The sequence below is a fragment of the Sminthopsis crassicaudata genome, chromosome 2, assembly GCF_048593235.1.
Source record: "Sminthopsis crassicaudata isolate SCR6 chromosome 2, ASM4859323v1, whole genome shotgun sequence".
NCBI lineage: Eukaryota > Metazoa > Chordata > Mammalia > Dasyuromorphia > Dasyuridae > Sminthopsis > Sminthopsis crassicaudata.
This window is the reverse complement of record NC_133618.1, coordinates 158,923,085-158,949,840: the sequence shown is the minus strand read 5'-3', so window position 1 is coordinate 158,949,840 and position 26,756 is coordinate 158,923,085. Positions and strand designations below refer to the sequence as shown.

General features: G+C 36.6%; 1 protein-coding gene across 1 annotated transcript; it reads left to right on the top strand.

Moving 5' to 3' along the window:
• The first annotated feature begins 14,820 nt into the window (after positions 1-14,820).
• Positions 14,821-25,170, top strand: LOC141555129 (N-alpha-acetyltransferase 20). The gene is made up of 6 exons (XM_074287753.1): positions 14,821-14,972; positions 17,895-17,919; positions 19,239-19,329; positions 19,606-19,741; positions 23,674-23,819; positions 24,501-25,170. The coding sequence occupies exons 1-6, from the start codon at positions 14,920-14,922 to the stop codon at positions 24,584-24,586; spliced, it is 537 nt and encodes a 178-aa protein (XP_074143854.1). The 5' UTR covers positions 14,821-14,919; the 3' UTR covers positions 24,587-25,170.
• The last annotated feature ends 1,586 nt before the right edge of the window (positions 25,171-26,756 follow it).

The following is a 26,756-nucleotide window of genomic DNA, read 5'->3' as shown; positions in this document are numbered from 1 at the left end:
AAAATCAAGAAGTTAATAGTATAAAGAGCTAGATTTAGAAGTTTTCTAGGGTTACCTGTAGCTCCCCCTTTCTTTTGTTTTTGGAGGAGCGTCTTCATGTCTCTTTTTCTCCTCTCTACTATTGCCTGTCTTTGAAGATTAAAGGGTATGCCAGTGGTATGTAAAATCTTATATTGTGCACAAAAGTGTGTGAAATGTTTAGAAGTATATGCAGGTATATTGTCTGTTTTTATTGCTTGTGGCATACCCATAATTGCAAATGCTTGTATAAGGAATTCAGTGTTGGAACAGAAGGGAGTACAAGGGATAATGTAAAAAAAAAAAAAAAAAAAAAAAAAAAAAAAAAAAAAAAAAAAAATTACCTATGCATATGTACTAGCAAAAAAAAAAATGTTATAATTATAAAGTTAATTAAAAAAAAAAAAAGGAGTTCAGTGACCACTTGGGCTGTCTCTTTTGCTGCTGGTATTGCAAAAGGTGAATCCTGAAAAGGTGTCTACCACAACATGGATAAAAGACGGACAACCAAAAGATTTATAATGTGTCACATCCATTTGCCAAATTTCATGAAGTCTCAAACCACAGGGTTCTTCCCTGGAGGGAATGTAAAAGCATGGAAAAGAATGCAAGCTGTACAGGCTTTTACTATGCTCCTAGCTTCCTCCAAATTGTATACAAAGAATTGCCACAGCCCAAATAAAATTTGCAGCTTCTAATATATATCAGCTCTTTAAGGAACTTCAAGGAACTTATTCTTGAAGTGAGAAAGCATCCAGGTAAGAGTTATATCTTGCATGTTCACTCTCATAGTGGACTTCCAGGTCCTATTTTTGATAAATAAGAGAATGATTGCATATAATTCATTCTGCTGAGTGGACTGAAAAGGAGTTCTGACTACTCTCTTTATAGTTAAGTCACAAGAGTATACAGTGCAAATATTATGTTTGGATGCATCTGTAAAGATAGTTGGTCTTTTAAGAGGAACATTAGAAACTTTTTCTTCAAGAATCCATTGCCAATGTAATAGTCTGGTTATTTTTAATGGAGACTTGTGTGTAAAATTTGGAGCTATGGCCAATAAAATTTGCCATTCTGGGATGGTTTCACAGCATACATTAATTTGTGCATTAGTATAAAAGATATATATCTTGTCAGATCTTATTCCAGATAATTGTACTGCTTGCTTATTGGCCTTTAATAAAATTCTAGCCACAAGCACTGGGTAAGGAGTAAAGGTTTGTTCTGGTTGTGCTGGGAGGTTCACCTACTCTATCACACTGTCTGCTTGTTGAAGGACTGCTGTGGGTGCTTCTTGTGTAGCAAAAACTGATATTTCAAAGGGTTTGAGTGACTCTTTCAACCACATTGGATACAGCCAGTTCAACTTCTCTCAAAGCCTCTTGAACTTCTTTTGTAAGTTGATGTAGTGAGTTTAAAGCACTGTCTCCCTTTAAAATGTCATATAATGGTTGCAATTGATAGGTAGTTAAGCCTAACACTGGACACATCCATTGGATATCTTCTATCAGTTTCTGGAAGTCATTTAAGGTGTTTAGCTTCTCTGTTCTTAAGGAGAGTTTTTGTACTGTAAGCACCTTAGGGTATACTTCATATCCTAAATATTGAAAAGGAGCATGTCTTTGAATTTTTTCTGGAACTATGTGCAATTTATAATTCCTTAATGTTTCTATGGTCTTTTGTAGACATGCTTCTAACATTTGTTCCTCAGGTACACATCCCAATATATCATCCATGTAATGTTACTTTGGGAAATGCTTTTCTTAGTGGAGTAAGAGCAGCAGCAACATACATCTGACACATAGTAGGGCTGTTTTTCATTCCCTGTGGCAAAACTGTCCATTCATATCTTTTATAAGGCTCAGATAACGCTGGGTACTGAAAAGGCATATCTTTTCATATCCTCCTTATCTAGAGGGATAGAATAGAAACAATCCTTAATGTCTATAACCCAAAGAGGCCATTCTCTAGGCAACTGAATAGGAGATGGAAGTCCAGGATGAAGAGTTCCCATAGTTTCCATCTTTTTCTTTACCTTTCTTAAATCGGTCAACACCCTCCATTTTCCTGATTTCTTTCTTACAACAAATACTGGGGAATTCCAAGGACTTAGAGAAGTTTGTAAGTGTCAAGTTGCTCCTTGATATATTAGATATAGTTGTACTATAATAAGGCCTGAATTTTATTGCTACCCAAGGGCCACTGTTCTATCCACACTGGTGTGTCAGTTTTCCATTGGATATGAACAGGTGAAAGTGTTGGCAGGCCTTCAACAGGCTGCCTAAAAAACTGAAGTACTCATTTTTAATCCTAATTGTTGTAAAATATCTTTTCCCCCCACAGATTGATGGGGATTTTTCAACTATAAAAGGAGTAAAAACTCCTGTTTCACCTTCAAAAGTCCATCTCAAAGGGGTAGCACTAACTTCAGCTGCTATTGATCCTCCTATGCCAGACATGTAGGTGTCTGCCTTAATCTTTGGCCAGTGACTGAGCCAGTTCACACCTTTAATGACTGTATAATCTGCACTAGTGTCTACCAATCCTTCTAATGGTATGCCATTTATATAAATGGTGAGCATAGGTCGATCAGCTGTCACAGCTGCTATCTAGTATATTCCTGGATTTTGTTTCTTGGAGTCAGAATCTGGGCAACTATCACCAGATTGCTTATTAGGAGTCTGTATCAATAAACCTGATGCTACTACTTCTGTTTGATAAGTCACACATTGTCTACCTGTATTAGGGACTGGGATATTATCTACACATTCCCCAGTTTCCCACATCAGTGTATGGATGGACACTGTTTTGTAAGTACACTCAGGAGGTGAAATGGTCAAGTCTATTTTGCCTGAAGCAAGGGATCCATAGACTGGAGAGGAACAGATTTCACCTCTCTAGGGTGTATCTCAATCGTCTCAGCGGCATACAACTCTATTCTCCCCATTGTAATCCCTTTCTCCCATCAGGCTGCTTCCTGGCTGATTGGTCATGTCTGGGTACTAAACTTCTAAGCACTCTCTGAGTGTAGCATTGGTTGCCATCATGTCCCTAGTATTTTTTGCCTTGGGCCCCTCATCCCGTTTCCCTGAATCAGTCTACATTCTGATGCCCAATGGAAGCCTCTGTTGCATTTTGGACATGGGGTTTTGGGTCTTGTTCTCCCACCCTGTTTTCTCACTCTGTCTCTATGCCAACATTGAGCTTTCAGATCCTTACTTTACCACATTGAAAGCATTGATGAGTCTCTCTAGAAGTCCCTTGCCAAAAGGGGACCCTGTCTTTCCATGTTCAGATCTTGGGAAGTCTGTATCATAGCCTGGCTATAAAAGGTATTTGTGCCCACTGTGGCACAGCATCTTATGATCTCCTCTAAAGGAACATCCTTGTGTAGTCCTAGTATAATTCTTCTACAAACCTCATTAGCATTTTCTTTAGCAAGTTGCCTTATCATAATTTCTGTTGCTGCATTTTCACCAATAGTTCTTATGACAGCTATCTGCAGATGTTCCACAAAATCAGCAGAGAGTTTATTTGGCCCTTGTGCTATTTTTGTGAAGGTCTCTCCCTTGTCCTGTTTACCTGGGATAAAACACCATGCTTTGATAGCAGCAGAAACAATTTGCTCATATTCTGCTATGAGGTAATTAATCTGTACTGAAATGTCTGCATAAGAACCTACACCTGTTAGTTCGTCATAGGTGATTGGAGTATTAACTCCACTTTGACTATTTTGTTGGGCTTGTATCCTACAGAGCTTAGTATATTCAGAAAGCCACAACAAGTTTTATCCAGGTTCTTAGCATGTCCTTGCTATAGATTTTCAGTCACTAGGGGTTAAGACTTCATAAGCCAAATTCTGTAATAGCATCTTAATATAAGATGATGTAGCCCCATAAAAGCAAGCCTTTTTCAAGTCTTTGAGGATTTGTATATCAAAAGGAGTGTATCTTCTACTTTCTTGACCTGAAGAGTTAAATTGTTGATACATTTCTATTCTCAAATCAGCTATATCCTGGCATTCTTCTGTGGCTTTAAGTAGTGCCTTTTGCAATCTAGTCATAGGATGGGGTGATTGCTGGGGAAGACGTGCTGATGGTATCGCTGCCCCTCCCACTCCTCCTCCTCCTTCTATCCTGGAAGGTGAAGTTGATGGGCGCATGTCAAGGACCTGCTCTGTAGACAGAGTTGAAGCTAGGCTGTGAGAGGAAGAATCACCAGGCCCTTTAAGTTCACTTAAGTCCTCAAGCCTTCTGGTGATATAGCCATTAATCTGTCCTTTGTTTTCCTCTTTTTCCTCACACTTCCTCATCTGGCTGTTCTTAAAACTTGTCTTTTTTTACAACTTGCAGGATTCTTTAAGCCAAATTGTATTATGTTGTATATATAGAATGTTTTCTTAGAAATTGAATCAGGACCTGGATCACTGAAGTATTCACATAGTTGATCTCCTACTAGTTTCCAATTATTTGCCTCTATATCTTCTTCCTTGAAGAACCAAGGGGACATGCATTCTAATGTATCCAAGAGTCCACTGATCTGTTCCCAAGTTACATGTAAACCTTGTCTCTTGATCAACTTAAGTATGTTTTCCATAGTGCTCCCCTCAGGGCGGGGGTGGGGGTGAAGTTGGGGAGGGGGGAGAATCTTTTTCTAATATCTGCCCCATTTCAGTTAGAAAAGGTTACTAACAAAGTAACTTAACAAAGTAAGTTCCCTATTTGTCTATTTCTTGGTCACCGGGGACTTAATTTCAGTGAAATTAGGGTCTTTGGTTCACATATTGGACACCAAAATGAAGTCCAGGCTAGCTCCCTAGAAGCTTTAGAATCAACTGGAGTCAGGATAAGCAAAAGTCCTTGGTCTTTAGGGGGAGAAGTGAAGAGGATCATGCTCTCCACCAACCTCCCTTCTCCTTGTCCTCCTCCAAAGTGATTCTGGCTTGTCTTACTCCACCCCCTAATCCCTTCTATGATTATCTATATACACCAAAAGATGGAGCCAGCCCAGAATAGTGAGAAGAGTCATTTTTCCAAGAATATGCTAACAGAGTATTGTCCAATGGGTAATTAGCCTTAACTGCTCAATTGTCTGATTCCAGTGCACCTATTCAGAATTTCAGCCCTTTACACTCCTGATTCCAGGACCTCTGCTCTATCCACTATGCTACCTAGCTACTCCACTTTTCTTCACTCTTAAGCTTGGCCCTGTGTTTTAAATCTTGAATTCCTTGCCTTTTTGACCTATTCAGGTTTTATGAAAGCCCAACTCTGGATAATTTTTATTATCTACCTCCACTCATATTCACATGCTGCCAGTTACTGGAGACTTCCAAAACTTACTAGAGAGAGAAAATGCATCTAAGGCCACTTCTATCTCAGTATCTCAAAACAGAAAGAAATCAAACAGAAAAATGAGAATAGCTGAAAGAAGGGAATAAAATAAAGAAATCATTACAAAGTTATTGCAACAGAGAAATAAAAACAGCAAAAAACTTAATGTCTCATTACTCCTAATAGATCCTAGCACATTCTTCTACTACCACTCATGATAGCCAAATAACCTTGAAGAAGGGACCAACTCTAAAAATCCTTGAAGGAGAAAATCTCCTTCAACTCTTCCTCAGTGAGGGACCCCACCCAAGGGAAAGCAAACTAGACAGTTACATTCTGTTATCTAGGTGGGGTTAGTTCAGTCCTGAAACTCTTTGAATTTTATTCAAATTCCAGCCCAAGCTGTAACCCAGTTTGTAGAACTCTACCCACCAGCCCCCTTCACCTGGTAGCCAAAGCTCCTAATATAAAAGAGCCAATCTAAAATCTTCTCTCTGCAGAGGTTCCAAACATGCCATGCTATGCCAAGCTAGGCTATGCCATGCCATGCCAAGGAGCCTCTGCCTACTGGATAATATTCATGCAATTGGAATGCTACCTATTGTTACTTCCAAATTCTTCCTGGGTTACCATCACTTATCAACCTCTCCTCCTTTGAAATTTATGCTAATCAAATTTATTACCTAGACCAGATTCTGGTAGATATGATCAATTGAACCCACAGACCATTTTCCTTCCTTCCTCAAAGACTTCAGTGCTTCGTACCTAATTCACTGTCTTTCTCTTCATCCCAACTTTTCTCTTAAAGAGCTTCAGTATATATATTGATACTCCTTTAAATTCCTCAACTTCCCAATTCTTTAATCTACTCAGTTCCTATGACATACTACTTCAATGTACCTCAGCTACATGTAGAGATAGTTCCATTCTTGAACTTTCCATCCCTCACAAATATTTTCCTCCATATTTATGAACCATGAATTTCCTTCATTTAATCAGTCTTTTAGCATTCTATTTTTCCCTCTGCCTTATGACTTCTGAATCTATTCTTTATCCTTACTATGACTTCTATCCCTTCACCTATCAGTTCCCCCTCTCACACCTCAAGGCCATCACTTACTTCTCTATTGTTTATACTCTTCCCCCTCTTACTGCTTGGTAAATTAAAAGACCCCTACTTCTTGTATTCTGTTCTTCATATATCCAGTTGCTTCATTTTCTCTCCAACCTTCTAACTTTCATGCTTTGAACTGAGTCACCACACTAAAAGTAAGAATCAATGAAATGTCTTCATAGTAGAAAATGTATATATTTTACTGATCCATAGCATAGTTTTGATTGGGAAACATTTGTTGAGATAGAAGGTTCCCCTGCCATCTAACATAACTATGGAGGAGTCTAGTTACTGATAAAAAGTTATGGATAATCAACTTCCCACACTTTAATCAACCCCTAGAACCTTAACAGGGAAGGAAGCAAAACACCTGACACAAACATATGATTAAATCTCCTTTCTAATTATATTCCTTTCATAACACAAACACCCCACTTCCTAACATGACTTGGATTCTTTGCCTGGCACATGTCATAGTCACTTAGGCAAGTTTCAGATTGGCTGCCTTGCAAGAACAGCTAAGTTCTTAGCTAATGATTCTAATTTTTCTCTCGCCCAGGGAAAGAAAGCTATCTTAGAACTAGAACATGGAGTTGGCAATTTTTAATTGTTCTGCAAAAGACATAAAAAAGAGAATCTACAAGAGAGACAAAGAGTGTCACCCACAATAGCAACAAGTAATAGCAGCAGATGGAAGATGCTTAGAAGAATTTCTAAGTTCTGTACTGGTTGGAATCTTTTCCTTTCCCTGCCTCATTTCTTTACCTATTAAGAGAATCTAGCAGAGAATGAGTGAACTCTGCCTACTCTAAGAAACTACCTTAATAATGGTAAATCCCTTTTTAGTTTAAATTGCCACAAGTGAACAGATGGACTTGTTTACTACTAAATATTTCTTCTATTCTTTTAAATTTGCCTCATGGTTATTTTTTAGTTTAGTTTTTTTTTTTTTTATTGATAAAGGTAATTTTAATTGCATCATAAGTCAGTGCCTTTGACAATATGTGGATAAGGGCAAAAGTCAATATAATTTGACTAGACTACAAAAAAAATCTAAATAGTTGGAAAGGTTCAGTTAGTTCCATTCGGTATCCAAAAAATGAGAATTTAAGAGTTTTTAAGAATTTTATTAATAATTTGTGTTTTGAAACTTTCTAATAGAAGCCCTATTCAATTAAAGAATTTTAGCTTAGACTCCAAAGAAGTTAAAAGGTAGAGATGTAAAGAGAAAATTTCAGGCCAGTCTCTTTTTAAAAAATCTCAAATTCTTGTCCTACAATAACATGGAAGCCCAAGAACCATCTTTGGCCATCTCTGATAAGCTCCTTCTGAGGAGTTTGTGAAGTTCCTGTGGAAAATTTATGGATCAACATTCATGAGCGCTATGGAAGATCAGAAGCATCCTTAATGGGAGTATTCTTATAAAGGAGACCGTAGATTCATCAGAGTACTACAGACAGGACAAATAGAAGTTGTATAGGAAAACCTGGGGTCTTGTGTATTTATTTAATTTGATTTAATGGTCAAATTAATAGGAATATTGTTTATCAGTCAGCACTACTTAGCATGTTGGAGTTTTGGGGGGGTAGGGTGGGGAATTAAGTAACTTAATTCCCAGAGCATTTCTTATTTAAGAAAGGAAAGAAATAAGCATTTATTAAGTGATATGATTTAGGAGTGCAATTTGAGGCACTAAATGATATGTTTGGGGGTTAGCACCAAATGATGAGCTTGATATTCAGGCAGTAAATGTTGGGGTTCAGTCATGTGAAGAATTCACAATGGCTATTATCTTTGGCAAAAGGTAGGTTTATTTATGAGAAAAGGTTACAGATAAAATGAAGAGATACAAAAACAATACTCATGAAATAGTGTTGGCAGAGTATATAGTTAGCAAGGAAACAGGTTTTTAACAATTAACAATGGAAAGGACAAGTTCCCTAGTAGAATTCACAACCAAGAGAAAGGAAATAGTGAGGTAGGAACATGCCTTTAACTAGCTGCCTAAATCTTTTTTTCCCGCCTTTTTAATTTTTTCTTTATTAAAGCTCTTTATTTTTCAACATTAGCTTTTGCAAAACCTTGAGTTCCAGTTTCCACCCCCCCACCCCCCATCCCTCACACCCAACCAATACATGTTAAACATGGTAGAAATATATGTTAAATCCAATATATGCATACATATTTATACAATTATCTTGCCACACAAGAAAAATTAAAATAAAGCAGTAAAAAAGAGAGAGAGAGAGAGAGAGAGAGAGAGAGAGAGAGAGAGAGAGAGAGAGAGAGAGAGAGAGAGAAGCAAAATAAAATGCAAGCAAACAACAACAAAAAGAGTGAAAATGTTATGTTGTGAACCATACTCAATTCCCACAGTCCTCTCTAGGTGTAGATGGCTCTCTTCATCACTATAACAATTGGAATTGGTTTGAATCATCTCATTGTTGGAGAAAGCCATGTTCATCAGAATTGATCATCCTATAATCTTGTTGATCTCCTGGTGCTGCTCATTTCATTTAGCATCAGTGCATGTAAGTCTTTCCAGGCCTCTCTGAAATTATCCTGCTAGTTGTTACAGAACAATAATATTCCATAATATTAATATACCTTAATTTATTGAGCTATTCTCCAATTAATGGGCATCCATTCAGTTTGCTTTATCATCAGTGCCCTTCCTTTCTTGCCTTAAGAGAGTAAATTTTATCTATTTCAGGCTCTCTCTGTCAACCCCATCTAGTAACCTCAGATGTCATCATTTTAGCTCTTACTATGTTTTAGGTACTGTGTTAGGTGTTTATTTTTATTATATTAAGTACATTTGATCCTGATAACCCTGGGAGGTAGATACTATTGTTGTCCGAATTTTACAAGTGAGGAACCGGAGGCAAAGAGTTGCCTGGACTAGGGTCACCCAGTTATTAAGGATCTGAGGCTGGATTCAAACTGAGCTCTTCCTGACTCTGTTAAATAGCACCACCTAACTGCCCTAAGTGGTTCCTTAAGTGATAGTAAAGTATCATTTTATTCATAGTTTTTATAAAGCATATTAGGTAGTGGGGGAAAGTCAGTATTTGGTATTGCTTTATCAAAACACGTCAAGATACCATCAGTACCTTTTGATTTTCTCATAAATAGTTCTTGTATCCTGCTTAGCATAACTGAACATAGTCCATTACATTTTTTTTAGATTTGAGGTTACATGTAAAAATCAAAAGTGATATTTTGATTTTACAACTGCCAGACTAATTTCACATTTCATAGCATCTATCTGTCCTTGTTTCCCTTCCAGGGAATTTATCTAGGATTTAACAAAATATAATTTTTTACTGAAACACTTAGAGCTCTGATACATAATTTGAACAAAAGAAACAGTATAACAATGGGTAAAGTATCAAGCTGTTTCCCTTTTTATGAATTCAGAATTTTTGCAACTGTGGAAAAGAATCTGGGTCAGTACTGTTTACTCAGAAAGAGCACATGGTGTTTTGTTTCAATGAACAGGAAAATGTTTTATGATGAAGTGTGGTTAAGGCATGTAATTTTTTCCAACTAAGCTATAAAAATGGAATTACACAATATAAGGCAACAAACAAAAAGTAGCATGAATCATCTCTAATACAGGAAAAATCTGCAGTGGAGACAAAAATAGTTTCTTTTCCTATGAAGAGTAAAAGCCAATAGTATGAAACCAAAATTAATAGCACTATATTCAAAATTCAAAATAAATGTGAAAATATTGAGCAAAATTCAAAATTTTTAAAATGTTTTTAAAAGAGATTTATGAATACTTCAGAGATCACTGTTTTCACTGATGAAAAAAATCTCTGATTTTCCAGCCTTTCCTGAAGTTCCTGATCCCTGTGCCTTCCTTCTCTCTCCCTCCTTTCCTTCCTTGTCACTGACCTACAACCACTTCCAGAGGAGCTAGTCAGTCTCAGCCATGGGTTCTTGGACCTTCCCATTATTGTAGGAAGGAATAATAAAAAAAAAGAAACTAGCTTTTCTCAGAGTCAAATTACCCACCTACATATATATACTTTTCCATCCTGGACAAAAGAAGAGGATGGTAAACCTGGAAGACTTCCAGTGACTCCAGAGCTTAGATCAGGTCATCAATGCCAGTTAAGGCATTCTGTGCACACATGAAAATTCTGAGTCACAACCAAAAGAAAATAATGATCAAAGGAAAGATATGAATGGATGGAACCATTCAACAGCAGGAGCAGTACTTAAATTCTCATTAAAATTGACACTTACAAAAACAAATAAATAAATAAATAAAATTGATACTTGCAAATGACTATGCTGGAATTCAAAGCCAGCTCACATTACAGGCCCAAAGAGATGAATATATTGCACAGTTGTAAAGTCATTTTCCAGGCATGTCTGATTCTTCTTGACCCCATTTGTGGTTTTCTTGGCAAAGATACTGGAGTGGTTTGGCTTTTCCTTCTGCATCTTATTTTACAGATGAGGAAACTGAGACAAATAGGTTTAAGTGACTTGCCCAGAATCACACATCTAGTAAGTGTCTGAGGTTGGATTTGAACTCAGAAAAATGAGTTTTCCTGACTCTAGGCCCATCATGCTACCGGAGCACCACCTAGTGGGATAGTTGCAAAATTAGCCTCGGGTTAATTAGTTTCTTCCTAGCTCCTCATACATGCAGTTGATTGTTCAGAAAGGAAGAGTCTGGCTTTGATAGAATTATCTGAGATGGGTTTGTAGGCTCTTGAAAAAAGCCAGACCTTTTTCTTGCTAGACCTGGCAAAATCAACTTAAGTGAGACTTTCTTGAATCAGACTTTCTCATGCTTACTCTTGCATGAATTGATTCATTTCTATATTTGCTCTAAATTGGCTTCCCCTACCACCAACTCTTTGCCTGCTTGCTTATTTGCATGAGAAGACTGGCCAAAATGTGCATGGGATCCTATCCTGAATACATAATGCCAGCTGAAAAAGAGGAAGGGTAACTCTAGTAGTCATGTAGTGTAGAGGAGATACAAACAGCCAGAGATTTTCTCATGAGGGAATGAATCAAGTTTACTGCTTAAGTGATTTAATATAGGAATTATATAAAAAGAAATAATTGTCCTATTGTGATCTGTGGGAGGTTCTTCACTTGCATAGTGTCTTAACCCACAGTTGTGCTTTATTGTTTCATTAGAATTGTATTCTGCAGGGGCAGCTAGGTGGTGCAGTGGACAGAGCACCAGCCTTGAATTCAGGAGGACTCGAGTTCAAATCTGCTCTGAGACACTTAACACTTCCTAGCTGTGTGACCCTGGGCAAGTCACTTAACCCCAGCCTGGGGGGGGGGGGAGAATCAGAATTGTATTCTGTGATACAGAAATAAATACTTGTGGTTAAAATAGGGGGGAAGGTCTCATTCCCTCAACTATATAGAAAACAGTCAAATTTTAAAACACAAGTCATTTCCTAGTTGGCAACTGGTCAAAGGATAGGAACAGGCAGTTTCAGAGAAAGAAATCAAAACTATCATCACATTAATATGTTCTAAATCATAATTGACCAGAGAAATGCAGATTAAAATAACTCTGAGGTTCTATCTTGCACTATCAATATGACCAAAAAAAAAAAAAAAAAAAAAGAAAGAAAGAAAATGTTGAATGTTGTAGGGGATGGGGGGAAACTAAGACACTCATGCCCTTCCATTCCCTCCACCCATTGAGAAGGAAAGAAAAACAAAGCCCATTACAAATATGTATATTCATTCAAACATGATACCTCTGGTCTTTTCATCAGGAATGTTAGAAAGTTTCTCTTCCAGTAAAAGTTCATTTCCCCACCTCATCCTCAATCTCTCTTAAAATCATAACCAACTATTCAGGGTACATTATAATCTATTGCAATTCACATTTTTTTGCCTTTTGAAATATTTTATCTCAAGTTCTCTTGTTTATATTAGAGGCTATTAATAGATACTATAGCTGTTTGTTACTTGCATACTTTCAGGATACTAATAGTACTTTCTCTTTGACACGGGACTGGATTTTGGCTCAGCCATTCCTTTTGGGGTTTCTTATAGAAGGTGACTGGTAGATGATTTCTTGTAGAAGATGATTATAAAAGTTCATTTGTGATTTCTTCAAATATAGTGACCAGGTTTAAAAAAAACCTTAATGTTTTTCAGAAGTTTAATGATCCTTAAATTATTAGCAAGTCATTTAATTTCTATTTGACCCAGTTTCCTCAACTGTAAAACAGAGGAGAATGTTAGCTATCTATTCTTTCATAAGGCTATAGAAAAAATGAAATAATATTTGTAAAAAAATACTTAGCCATCTTAGAAAATGATTATTCCTTCCCTTTCTCTTTCCAGTTTATTTGATGAAATTTAAAAAGGGCATGTAACAGAGATAATGGGGTACAAGGTTTTGACCCTGCAGGTTCTCTTCCTGCAGACACAATGTAGGTTTGAAGAGGGTACTCCAGATTTATGGGGAGAAATATTTGTTTACAGCTGGCTATAATAAATTTGTTTGCTTTGAACTAACTATGTTAATTGACTATTAATGGTAAATGAAGTGGTAGGGGGATCATGCACTTTCATTCTAGAAGTTCAGATACAAACATTGGAATATGAGGTAGTCACCTCCCTGGAGACCCAATCTGTGATTGAGTTAGACAGGCGCTACACTAATCCTGGTAGTCTCACAAATCATTCTCCCTGAATTCTCAGCAAGTATAGTGCCTACATCAAAATCTTCCAAATTCTTGCCAAAAAATCTATTCCAAACCCTGTCCTTAAATTGAGAACTTTAACATATGTTCATGTGCCCTCAAATCCCAGCCCACTCATTTCATGGACTTCCTCAACTCCCATGATTTATCTATGTGCCACCTCAGCCACAAAAGGATAATCACACCCTTGAACTCATAAACACCAATTGGTATATTTAACTATGATGACAAAGACTTAAATTCTTTTGTCTGATCATCATCTATTTCATTCCATTTCTCCCTGTGCTTCACTCCTCCTAAACCTATGTTGTGCCCTTTCTGTGACATTCAGTTGCTCCCTCTCTTTCTGATCTCCTGGACACCATTCTTATGATAGATTCACTTTCTTTCCTTCTAGAAACAGAAGGATCTGAAAGAACCATTGTAGAGACCCTGCCAATTTTCACTTTACAAATGAAGAGACTAAGACACAAAGAAGTTAAATGGCTTCACCAGAATCACACAGCTAGCAAGAGTCTGGGTAAATACTTAACCCAGCATTTCATGGCTCCAGACTATCTGCAACAACACACTGTCCCTCTTGCTCCTATAAGAGTTAATGATTTCAGCGTTATACTATTCTCTTTGTGTTCTCTGCTCAAGGAAGTCCCACCAACCATGCTGAGTTCTCTGCAGATTTGTTATCTAATCTCTGGTGCCCCGAATATCCAAAAGGCAATCCTTTCCCACATCCTTGACTTATCACATTCTCCAGGGAGCTCTTCTAAAGCTCTTCTTTTAGCCTTCCACAGTCACTGCCCTTCCCTTTCCAGCAGAAGGCCTCACGTTATTCTCTACGAGAAAACTGAAGCCTTTGTTGCTGACCGCCCTCTCGTTCTGAACCCTCTCTTCTCTAGGTTTTCTCTTGCTTCTCCTCCCACTGACCAGGTCCCTCGCCAATGCTCCTTTGCATAAATGATCTCTGTTCAGCCCACGTGACGCTCACCGGAGAGTTTGAAAGTCCTGCCACTTTCATGCACAAAGCCCCGTGGAACTTGTGAAATACAAGTTAGGGATTAGCCACATACAAAAAGCGATACGTCTTTGCTACAATGTGATGCAATTGCAGTTTGTAATGTTGCTCACTTTGCTTCTGTTGGATACACTCAGACTCAAAAAACCTGCATGGGAAAGTACATTACCGACTGCTAGCTATGCTCCTCTGGACTCGCACATGCTTCCTGAACTCCGTTTAAAACCACAGGTAGGGCTACACTATCTCTAGGTTCCTCCCAGCTCCAGAGCAGATCAGTTACAACGGGGGCACGCCTTTTGGTTCTGCTCTACTCACCGATGGGGTTGCACTTTGGCGACCCCCACCCCCGCCTCTGTCACATTACCCTACCTTAGGCAGTACACTAATTCTCTGTAATGTTTCGGTCTAGGGTTAGTCTAGGAGAGCCCGCGACACCTGGACTAGTAGCGTTTGCGGGACACTTAAAAAAACCGGCGGAACTACCTCGGTTCTCAAGAATAAGCCCCGAAAAGCTTTGCAGAGCTCGTTAGGCCCCGCCCCGCAAAGGGCGCCTCCCTGTTGCCTAGCAACTTCGGGACAAGACCGGAAACAGTTTTTCCTCCTACTTCCTCCTCTACTTCCACGGTCTCCCTCTCAGGCTCCTAACTCTCCCGCCCCCTCCGGAAATGAAAGTTCACTTCCGGCAGGGGCGCTCGGGCCGGGAGTGCGGGCCCGGGACAGGCGGGTGACGAGATGACCACGCTCCGGGCTTTCACCTGTGACGACCTGTTCCGTTTCAACAACATGTGAGTGAGGCGCAGGAACGAGGGCGGCATTCGGGGCTCTTCCCCTCGCGGATCTCGCTACCTTCGCATCCGGACTGGCAGCCGGACCCGGGACGAGCCCTTTCCCGTCCTGCCCTGAACTAGAGGAAAGCAAAGGTCCTAGCACTAGTTTGGCAGCTAGAGAAACCGAGGCTCTGGGCAGATCGGAGAATCAGCCCTAGCCCCTCGTAGTGTAGTGAGGAATGGGGAATTATGCCAAGAGGAACGGAGGTGCCGAGCGAGGGGTTGGACTCTGGGCGGCGGAGGGTGATTCGTGCCTCACCAGGATCCTGAGAGAAACCCAAGGTCTTTCTCCTGGGCCCGAAGAGACGGGTTTCTTGAGGAAGTCCGGAAGCACATCACCACAATCCAAGCCTGGTATCATTCATGACAACACCTTAGTGAGGGAAAGCAAGTGGTGCAATGCTCCCCTTGTAATAGCTTAATCATGATAGACATTCAGTGCCAGTTGTGTGCTTGGAGCTGTGCAAAGGGCTGGGGATGCAAGGAAAGACGGAAGAGAGTCCTTGTATATACCTTGTGTGAGTCACCGTCTAATGCAAGAGATAACCTGCAAACACGATGTTCGTACAAACTGTATGTGCGGGGGTAAATAGGAAATAACAAAGTATTATGGAAAGCTTCCTGCACGAAGAATTTAGATGGTACTTGAGAGAAGCCGGAGAAAGTGAGGAGGCAGATGGATGAGGGTTAGCCCCAGGGTCTTTTGTTCTGGCATTGCATTGGATCCAGATGGTTCTGGAGGGCAGAGTGAGGCAGGTGAAGGTCCTTGCACAGCCATCCCTCCATCAAATCCAATTCACTTGCATGTCATGGCTTCACCTCCCTGATGTCAGGATCCTCTTCCAGAACAAAGGACAAACAACAAGAAAACTGGGATTTTATTTTTCCAAGCAGGATTTTATACTTGATCTTGGCGATAATCATTTATTGAATTGGAGAGTGATGTCAATTCAGAGCTTTAGGAAAATCCCTTTGACAGCTGAGTGGAGGATGCAATAAAGAATGGGGAGAAACTTGTGGCAGAGAATCTGAGGAGCAGCCTAATGGAATAATCCAGTCATGTGGTAATGAGGGCCTGGACCGGGGTGGTACAGTGTCAGAGGTTAGAAGGGGGGGCCAAATTGAGAACTGTTAGGAAGGCAAGATTGATAGGACTTGATAACACATTTGAAACAGAGAATGGATTGAGGATGACACCGTGTATTTAGATAGCACTGCTCTATGTGCATGAATCTAGTGATTTAAATGTTTCTCTTATTAGAATCTAAGACTCTTGAAAGAACTTGCCCTTTTATTTTGAATCTCTAGCACTTAGAACAGTACCTAGCATATACTAAGCGATTAACAAGTGATTGTTGATCGAATCCCCACAATAGTGCCATAAGGTAGGACAAATAAGCATTATTATTTCAGTGTTACTGACGTATAAAACTGATATATACTGATGTATGATAAACTGATTTATGATGACAGGGACATTTTAGGAGGATTAATTTTTCTACAATATGCAGAATGTGTTAAAGGGTGAAAAGTCAGAGAAGAAAAGCTTTATTAGAAAACATAAGTTATTATGTGAAATAATGACAAGGACCAGAGTGGTAGTGGGAGTGAAAAGGAAATATTGAGTGGATTCAGTAGATATGAATGAGGAAGAATCAACTGAACCTTGAGACTCATTAAAATGAAGGGTCAGAAAGGGAAGACTAATGAATTGAATGATGGGATAATGATAAAAATGGAAAAAATCAGAAATGGAGTGGAAAAAAATCTAGGTTCACTTTTAAAATTAACAACAGAGATAATGTGATGCTGAGCATTTTGGAAAATTTGTTACAAAGTTGATGTGTAACTGAATAGATGAGATCAGAACTGGAAATATATATATGGGACTTATTCATATAGGAATAATTAGTCAAAACAGTGAGAATGATTACATTCTTCAAAGTAGAAAGTGTAGATTTCAAATTTCATAAAGTTAATGACTAATCCTTAGGAAATGCTACTTTTGTGTAGTATAAGGAAAAAAGAGAAACTAGAAAAAGAAACCAAAAAGGAGACAATAAAGAGAATAGGACAAAAGGTGTATGTATGGTGACAAAAAAAGGCAAGTCATCTCTTTGGAGATAAGGAAGTACTCAAACTTCTATTCCTAAAACATAGGTATCACCCATGTTATTCTCCAGCTCAAGAAATTCTAGTGTAAAAGATAAACTATAACATAATGTAAGATAAACAGAATCCTTAATTTTATTCAAAGCACAGCTCAATAAGCTACTTCTGGCAGTTCTTTTATGATTTCCCCCCCTAGGTTTCATGTTCTCATGTCTGAATTTTTTCACTACATGCTTATCTGTGTACATGTCATTGTCCCTTAAGAGAATTTAAACTTCTTGAGGGCATTATTTGGTTTTTGCTTTAAGGAATACATCCTTGTTACTAGATGCTTAATAAGTGTTAAAAATGAATTAAGGAGAGACATAAATATAAAGGAAGAATGGATCAGGAGCAACAAGTGCTACAGAAAAGGCCCAAATTATTTCTTATTTCCTTGAAGTTCATGTTTGATCCCATTCCTTTGTGTAATAATTTGAAGGAAATCAGGTTAATTAAGATCTTTGAAGTAACTTGTTGATAAAATTGTCTTGTGAATGTAGTAATCTTATTTTCAATTTACTGATAACTTAAATGTCTTAATAATAATGTTCCTTTTTAGGTAGTTACTGCCTAACTTCTATGTCACAGATTGAATCTTGAATCCATTATATTTTTTCTTATAATATTTTAATTTCAATGTCAGTAGATTTAGCAGTTTAATTAGTTGCATTTAATTGCAGACTTTTTTTTTTTTTAATTTTGGCATATCTTTTGGTTTCTTTTCAGTAATCTGGATCCACTGACAGAAACTGTATCCTTTTAAAAAATGATTGGCTAATGATTCCAGCAGCTGCATAGACAATTTGGAAGATTTCTCCCATCTAATACACTATTTGAGACAGCTTTTTTTTTGCTATATGCCACTGACTTTTGCTTGTTTGTGCCAGGAGAGTGGGGACCATCTACCAAGAATTCCTCAAGGAACCATTTTAAAAATGTATAATATGTAATACACATAGTGTGTTTACGCATATGTATATGTGTGTATGCTTGCATATGCACATTACAGGCAGCATAGTATAGTGGCTAAAGTTTTGATTTTATGGTCTGAAAACTTCTGACAATAAATAAATAGCTGAGTTACCCTGATCATATCATTTAAACTCTATGTGGCTTACATAATTCCATGGAGTTATCTGAATTTTCCACTCATTTGGGAGTATATCTGTATAACCACTTATTTCACATTCTCTTAGGTTAGAAGAAACTTAAATAAGGAATGAGTAGATGTCATTCTTATATACAGGAAGCATAGTACTGTTAAATACCTTATATTAGGTTAACTAGTTACCATTGAAATTAAATTTTGACCAGAACTTTTGATTCCCTGTTTTACATTTTTCCCGCAGGTTACTTCTTCAAAACCTTATTGATTTGATTTAGGATAATAAAATTTATAATATATTTTAAATTATTTTAAAAATTTATTCTAGATTAATGATTTGGAATGATTAACTATATTCATAGTATATTATATTCAACATAAAAAATGAGATATCCATATATTAAAGTGATGATTCAGAGTAGTAATTGAAAAAAATGCCTAAAAATAACTATGGATATGTGTCTGTGTATATATATATATATATAGTATTTAATATATACTTTAACATATTTAACATGTATTCGTCTACCAGCCATCTGGGGGAGAGAGTGGAGGAAAGGAGGGGAAAAGTTGGAACAGAAGGTTTTGCAAGGGTTAATACTGAAAAATTACCCATATATATATCTTGTAAATAAAAAGCTATAATAATTTTAAAAATAAAAAAAAAAGAATTAGGGAAAAAAAGAAAATAGTTCCAAAAGATAGGGTGGTATTATATTACAGAAGTCTTGGAAAATCAAGCTAAAATTTTGAGCATAAAAGTGGAGGGAAACAAACAATTTATGATTTTTAAAAGATGAATGCATTCTAGGTTTATAACAGTCCCAAATAAAGTCATTGCCTTCATTGCTTTAAAAAAAAAAAATGCCTAACTTAATATTTTAAAGGAGGCACTATTTTAGTAGCAGATTTCATGTTCTGCAACAGTTATTAGTTATATTTCATACTTCTTAACATAATTGCAGTATGGGATACCATTTTATTTACAATATCTAGCTCACTGGCCCGAGTATTTCATAGTTGCAGAGGCACCTGGTGGCGAGCTCATGGGTTATAGTAAGTATACACTGTATATTCTATTAATATGTTTTCTTGCTAGTAAGCAGGTAAGATATTAAGGATTAAAGTTATTTGTTACATTGTAAGATTCAAGGCATGAACTGAAAACATTGTAGCTATGATAAAATTTTAACAGCATCAGTCACTGTTAACATAGATAAACTCCAAAGTTTTACCAGCTTTGTTGTCAGTTTTCTTTGGGAGAAAGATATATTATCACAATTCTTAACTCATTACTATGATTTTGTTACTAAAATCAACTTTTGTTGGCAGTTATGGGTAAAGCAGAGGGCTCAGTAGCCAGAGAAGAGTGGCATGGTCATGTCACAGCCTTATCAGTTGCCCCTGAATTTCGACGCCTTGGTTTAGCTGCTAAACTAATGGAGCTATTAGAGGAGATTTCAGAAAGGTGAGATTTTACTTTTCAGATGCATTTAATTACATATAAGTTTTAGCAGTCTGTGTTGCATAGAAATATAACTAAATCAAGAATTACTGTTTTCGTTTCTTCATTCCTTGCACCTAAAGCAAGGAGATAGTTGGGAAGAAACAGAAGAACTGTTGTTGAAAGAAAAAGAGTTTTATGTGGAAAAGGTACTGCATCCTAAAGACATGAAAAGACAAAACCAAGATCTATCAAAACATTCATGTTGGGGCAAAGTTGGGTGCCCATTGACATTAAGGAATGACTGAAGAAACTGTGGTCTAGGCATATAATATAATTTCATTGTACAGTAGAAAATGACAGTTGTGAGGAAATCAGAGCAGAATGGAAAGATTTATGTGCACTGATGCAAAGAAAAATAACGAGATCCAAAAGAACAAACTATGTACTATGATAACGTAAATGAAAACATTACTAAAAGAAAGACAAACAAGCAAGGTAGGAAACCAAAAGACACATACTGCCCTTCTCACAGCAGAGTCTGCTAGATTGTGTTGTATATTGTCAGATGAAGTCGTGATATTCGATGTTTTTGCTTAATTTTTCCCCCTTTGTCATAAGGATGTAATGGAGGTGCTGGAGAGAAAGTTTCCAGAAATGGCTATGAGGTGAACATAGATGTTTTTTTAAATGCAGTTTTATTTTTACTGATGTCTTTCAGGTTTTCTATTATTTTTCATTTCCAAACAATCTCTACTTGCAGTAAGCCATCCTATGTAACAAAATTAAAAAAAAAGAAAAAAAGCATTTTTGCCAAACCAACCAGTATTTCTGCTATTCATGATAGTATATTGAGTATTTCACTCCTATTTTCTGACTTCTGTGAAGAAGGCAAAGTACATTTTCCCAATACTTCTTTGGAGAATGAATGACATTAAAGTGTGTTTTTGGAAAAATAATAAAAAGTTCAAATCCAATATGAAATGAAAAGTGAAAGGGAAGAAAGGAATCCTAGTATTCTCATTTTACTAAGGAAATAGAAGCAAATAGAGATTGATTATTTTGCCCAGGGTCATACAGGAATAAGTGTCTGAGCCTAGATTTGAATTTAAATCTTCCAGGCATCAAGGTCAGTGCTCCATTCACTATGTTACCTAGCTGCCTAGTAAGTGTGAGATTGTGCTCACATAAATGTTCCAAGGTACAATGGGATGAAGAGAAAATTAGCTTTATCAGAAGGGACAGAATAGGGAATAACTAACTGGAGAAAGTTTATGACATACTAGTAACAGAATCCATAGTCACATTGAGAGTTATTAAAAATTTTCAGTGGGTTATGGTTTAATATTTTAAATTACAATTGTAGAGAGGAAAGAAAAGAAATTTAGCAGTACTAATGAATTTAAATCCTATTACATTTGCCAGTGAAACTAATAGAAAACCTTGATGAGATAACATATAAAAAAGAATATTTTTAAGCAAGTAATATTTTGGAAGAGTCATTAGATTGTCAGTTTTTAGACCTAAAATCTAGTTCTGACTCTGCCACTAACTATTGATGTGATTTTCAGTAAATTTATTTAAACTCTGGTCCTATTTTCCTCTGTCAACTAAGTGTTTGTCGTTGGAGTAGAAGGATCACTTAAGATCCTCTCTAAATTCTAAAATGTTGTGCACATTTGATTTACTTTGATATTTTGAAAGATCTGAAAATTCATCTATACTTTTGCATATTCTAGTAATGCAGATTGTAACTTCTTCAGGGGTTGCTGTGACCAAAAAAAAAAATCATCATTTAGCAGTTTTTTGTATTGGTGAATGTTTCTATAATTAGCCAGCAGGTCCTTTGATCACCAACATCAGTCTGTGATAAACTAATATGTTAGGTTTTTTTTGAGTTTAGTAAGGTGAATCTTCCAGGGTTCATACATGAGTACTTGTAATTTTTGGCATCTAAATATTACTTCATTTAAAGTTAGTAAAATTCTCTATTTAAAAAGATAGTAACATTTAAAATGTGTGTTTTGTGCAAGTTAGAAGAACAGAGGATATTTTACCTTTCAGATCTGGTGAAGAAAGGAATTTGTGACCAAAGAAAAACTGGAGTACATTATTGAAAACAAAATATATAATTTTATATTAAGTTACAAAGTTCTTGTACAAACAAAACCAATGCAGATTGGATTAGAAAGGAAGCAATAAACTGGGCAAAAAAATTTACATTTAAGGATTCTGATAAAGTCCTCATTTCTAAAATATATAGAGAGAATTGACTCAAATTTATAAGAATCAAACCATTCTCCAAGTGCTAAATGGTCAAAGGATATGAATAGAAAATTTTCAAATGAAGAAATTGAAACTATTTGTAGTCATATGAAATAGTGCTCTAAATCACTATTGATCAGAGAAATGCAAATAAAGACAACTCTGAGGTACCACCACACACCTCTTAGGTTGGCTAAGATGACAGGGAAAGATAATGACAAAAGTTGGAGGGAATGTGGAAAAAGTGGGGCACTAATATAGTATTGGTGGAGTTTTGAACTGATCCAAACATTCTGGAGAACAATTTGGAACTATGCCCAAAGAGCCATCAAACTGTGCAAACAGCAGTGTTTCTACTGGGCTTATCCCAAAGATATCATAAAGGAGGACCAGGGACCCCCATGTGCAAAAATGCTTGTGGCAGCCCTTTCTGTAGTGGCAAGAGACTAGAAACTGAGTGAATGCCCATCAATTAGAGAATGGCTGAATAAGTTATGGTATATGAATGTTATGGAATATTATTGTTCTTCAAGAAATGACCAGCAGGATGATTTTGGAGAGACAACATGAACTGATGCTAAATGAAGTGAGTAGAACCAGGAGACCATTGTACATGGCAACAACAAGATTGTACAAAGATCAATTTTGATGGACGTGGCTCTCATCAACAATGACATGATTGAGGCCAGTTGTAATGATCTTGTGATGAAGACATCTATCTACAACCAGAGAGAATGACTGTGGGAACTGAGTGTGGATCACAACATAGTATTTTCACTCTTTTTTGTTGTTATTTGCTTCATTTTGCTTTCTTTCTCATTTTTCCCCCTTTTGATCTGATTTTTTTGTGCAATACGATAATTGTATAAATATGTATAATATCTTGAATTTAACATTTTTTGTAACAAGTTTAAAACACATTGGATTACTGGCCTTCTAGGGAAAGGGGTGGGGGACAGGAGTGGAAAAATTTGGAACACAAGGTTTTGCAATGTGGAAAATTATCCATTCATATGTTTTGAAAATAAAAAGCTTTAATTTTTAAAAAAAAAAATAGAATTGGGTGGCATGATCTAGTGGATAGAGAAAGCTGACCTTGAAGCCAAAAAGATTTGGGCTCAAGATCTACTATTGACACCTTGGCTGTGTGATTTCTGGGCAAGTCACTTAACCTTTTGATGCTCTATGCCTACTATATTTTTAATCCACTTTATTGCAGATTAGGTTCTAATCTGCTTTAGTAGAGGAAGTTTCTTCCCCCTAGGCCAATGAATTCACTGGTCCAGTCTCAATCCCTAAATGTTAATATTTATATAAGATAATATCATCTTTTTCTACAAAATCACTAGTGGAATGCTCCAAATCTTATGAAAATGTAGTATCAATTTATATGTTAGACTGTCTGTTCATTGATATATGTAATCTTCAAAATGGGAATTATTTTTGCAACAGGATTCTTGTGAGAATCACATGAAATATGTGAGCAAATGTGTTTTCTAACTTAAGGCCTATATAAAGGTTAATTGTTATAAAAATAAGTATCTCATGAATTGATATTAATACTATCACTTTGTGGTTTTTGTGCTGGTGTTCAAGGTAAGTTAAAAACAAAAATGTGAGTCTTTTATACTTTTGCTGTGTCCATGAAAACTTTGTGTATCACATAATTTTTCTTTTTTCTTTTTGTAAAGAAAGGGTGGATTTTTTGTTGATCTCTTTGTAAGAGTGTCAAATCAAGTTGCAGTCAACATGTATAAGCAACTGGGCTACAGTGTTTATAGAACAGTAATAGAATACTATTCTGCGAGCAATGGAGAACCTGATGAGGATGCTTATGGTAAGCAACCTGATTTTGGAGCTAAATAAGAATGAACCAGCATATTCACCTGAAGTAGTTTAGTATCAGTATTTCTGTTCTTTGCTTATTCAAATAGTTATCAAAATAGTTCTTTGAAAATCCCTTTCTATGGGATATTATTGAACATAGTTTTAAACTTCAGCTATAGCAATTGTTCTTTCTGTGTACCTTTGTTCTTGGTATTGGCACCAAGATTTCTCCTTTTTTTCAAGTGAATGTTTACTGTCTTTATGTTGTTCATTTTGATGTGCATCTGTTATAAGAGTTTGTGTATCGGGGCAGCTAGATGGCTCAGTGGATAGAGCACCAGCCTTGAATTCAGGAGGACCTGAGTTCAAATCTGGTCTCAGACACTTAACACTTCCTAGCTGTGTGACCCTGGGCAAGTCACTTAACCCCAGCCTCAGAGAAAAAAAAAAAAAAAAAAAGAGTTTGTGTATCATGGGACCAATTCTATAGTTGGATTTTACTGATTATTTAGGCTCCTTTCTGGCAAGTAATAAGGTGTGAATAGTTTAGTTAAGATAAATCAACATTTGTTATATGGTTCTAATATAAACCATTGTTTATGCATAATAGAAATCTTTAATGAAGGAATTTTAATTTTTTTTTTTTTTTGGTTTGAAATAATGTTTACAATTAACTTTTGCCTATCAACAGATATGAGGAAAGCACTGTCCAGGGACACAGAAAAGAAATCCATCATACCGTTACCTCATCCTGTGAGACCTGAAGATATCGAATAACTTTAGGCAGTGGTTCTTAGGCAGAGAATGCTACAGATCGTTTTTTATGGACAATAATATTTTTCATTGGAAATTGACTCTAAAAATCAATTTCAGAGCTGTGTATACAGGTGCATCTTGAAGATCCTTTAGGAGAAAAATAATCACTTCATGTCTTGAAGACTTAAGTAAGAAAATACTTTCTACATGGACTTCTTAATTTAAACTCCTAAGTCCCAGTCTAGTAATAGCACATTAAAGAAAGCTCTTCACTATATTTCATATGCAATTAAAAAGGCAGCTAGGCCAAAAGGAAACAAGACATTCCATTATCATGGTTCACTATATTAGGTAAGTATTAGGGAAATATTGGCTTCATTTCTCTTATAAATTCTGTGCCTGAGAATCACTGCTGCCTCTATTTTTTGATCTTCATATTGAATAGTGTTTTAATGAAGCTTTAAAAGCAGTTGTGAAAAACTCAAATGTATAAAGATGAAATGTGTAATAAAACACAAATTCACTATGTGAATGTTGTTTTTTATAAATCTGTGATTAATTCTGATTGTAGTCTTACTGAATAAAGTGACTAATTTCAAAACAAATTTGAAGAGTTGAAAATAGCAATTTTATAGGTCAGTCACAGCCCATTTGTGGTATATAGATTGTGTGTTTATCTGGTATGACTTTTATAAAGTGAATGATTCTACATTGGGAATTGAACTTCCTGGATTTCTCTTTGTAACAGTTTCAGTCAATTGTCTTCTCTAGATTTTTGTTTTTCTCACTACATCATGTTAGAGCCTTTCCTTCTGAGAATTACCTATGTATGCTGGTAGTATCCAGGAGGTAGAAAGAGATTTGTCCTCTGAGGCAGCAAGTTGTGTCTTACAGATGTTTCCTTGAGATGGCAAGGTGTATGTCTTCTTGCTAGATCTTTTCTTAGAAGGCAGCACTAACTCTAAGTTTCTCCCTTCTGCAGATCCACCTATGCAGTGCTGAGTGGGCTAGGCATTGGGTAATCCCAGAGGAGAGTAAATATAAATGGCCAGCTTTGCCATAGGCAGAGAAGGATGAGGAGAGGAGTAGAGAAAGGCAGAGATGTAGAGAGATTCAGGGATGCAGAGAGGGTGCTTCCTGCTAACCCCTGCTCAAATTACTCATAAAGAAAGGCTTTTTGGCACCTTAACATCTGTCTTGTCTCCATGTCTATCGGGGAAGATATGTATGGCCCTGGTAATCAGTAGCCTTGGTGGGAGGTTACAACATACATCATTCTTGGCTGTTGTCTTATCTTAAGCTTAAAGAAAGTGAGCAGTATTTCATTAATTTTTTTTCCCTTCAATCTTTTTTTAAAAATCTCAGTAGCATTTTGTTTTTTCCAATTACATGTAAAGATGGTTTTCAACACTCATTTTTATGAGATTTTGAGTTCCAAAATTTTTTCCTCCCTCCTTTCCCCCTTCTAGCAGTGTTTTTTGTTTTTTTGTTTTTGGTTTTTTTATCCTAACTTTCCTACTGGTTTAAAAATGTCTAAGAATGATCAAGTATGTGAAAGAAACAGTTCTGAGGAATTGTATGGAGTAAAGAACTGTGTAAAACAGCTTCCTTGCAATAATCTTACATGAGTTGAGGCTGCTTCTTGAGGAAGTAGTGTGGTTATATGGGAGAGATCTGGATTTGAAAGTTCAAATCTCAGCCTTGCTAAGAAACATCATTTTCACCTCTCAGCCATAGTTTCCTTATCTGTAACTTGGACCTTTAAAGTTGTTACTAGTTCTAAGATTCTGGGGTTTTTAGCATAGTATTATGTGGTTTATTTAATCTTGGGACTTATAGATATACACGCATATATGCAAAATACATGTTTGTATATATTAATAAGTCAGGAATATTGAAAATAATTGTTCATTTTACAAAAATTATACATAACTTTTGGAGGAACTGTTTGGCATTGAAAATCAAAGTTCACATTAGAGAACTTGTGAAAAGTATTGCTTAGCTGTATAGCCAAAATGACAAGAAATCCTTATAACTTTACTGAATGTTTTATATTTCCAAAATTCAGCACTTGAAAATTAGTTTTCATGTGTCTTATATGGATACACAGCATTTTGAATTTCACAAATTATATTTATATATTTTACTTTGAACAAAGTACTTTATATTCAGTATCTCATAGAACAATTCT

Coding starts and splice junctions, on each gene's coding strand:
- LOC141555129 (XM_074287753.1), top strand. CDS start 14,920: ATGACCACGCTCCGGGCTTTCACCTGTGACGACCTGTTCCGTTTCAAC. Junction 17,920..19,238: donor TGGATCCACTGACAGAAACT/GTATCCTTTTAA, acceptor ACATAATTGCAG/TATGGGATACCATTTTATTT. Junction 19,742..23,673: donor TTAGAGGAGATTTCAGAAAG/GTGAGATTTTAC, acceptor CTTTTTGTAAAG/AAAGGGTGGATTTTTTGTTG.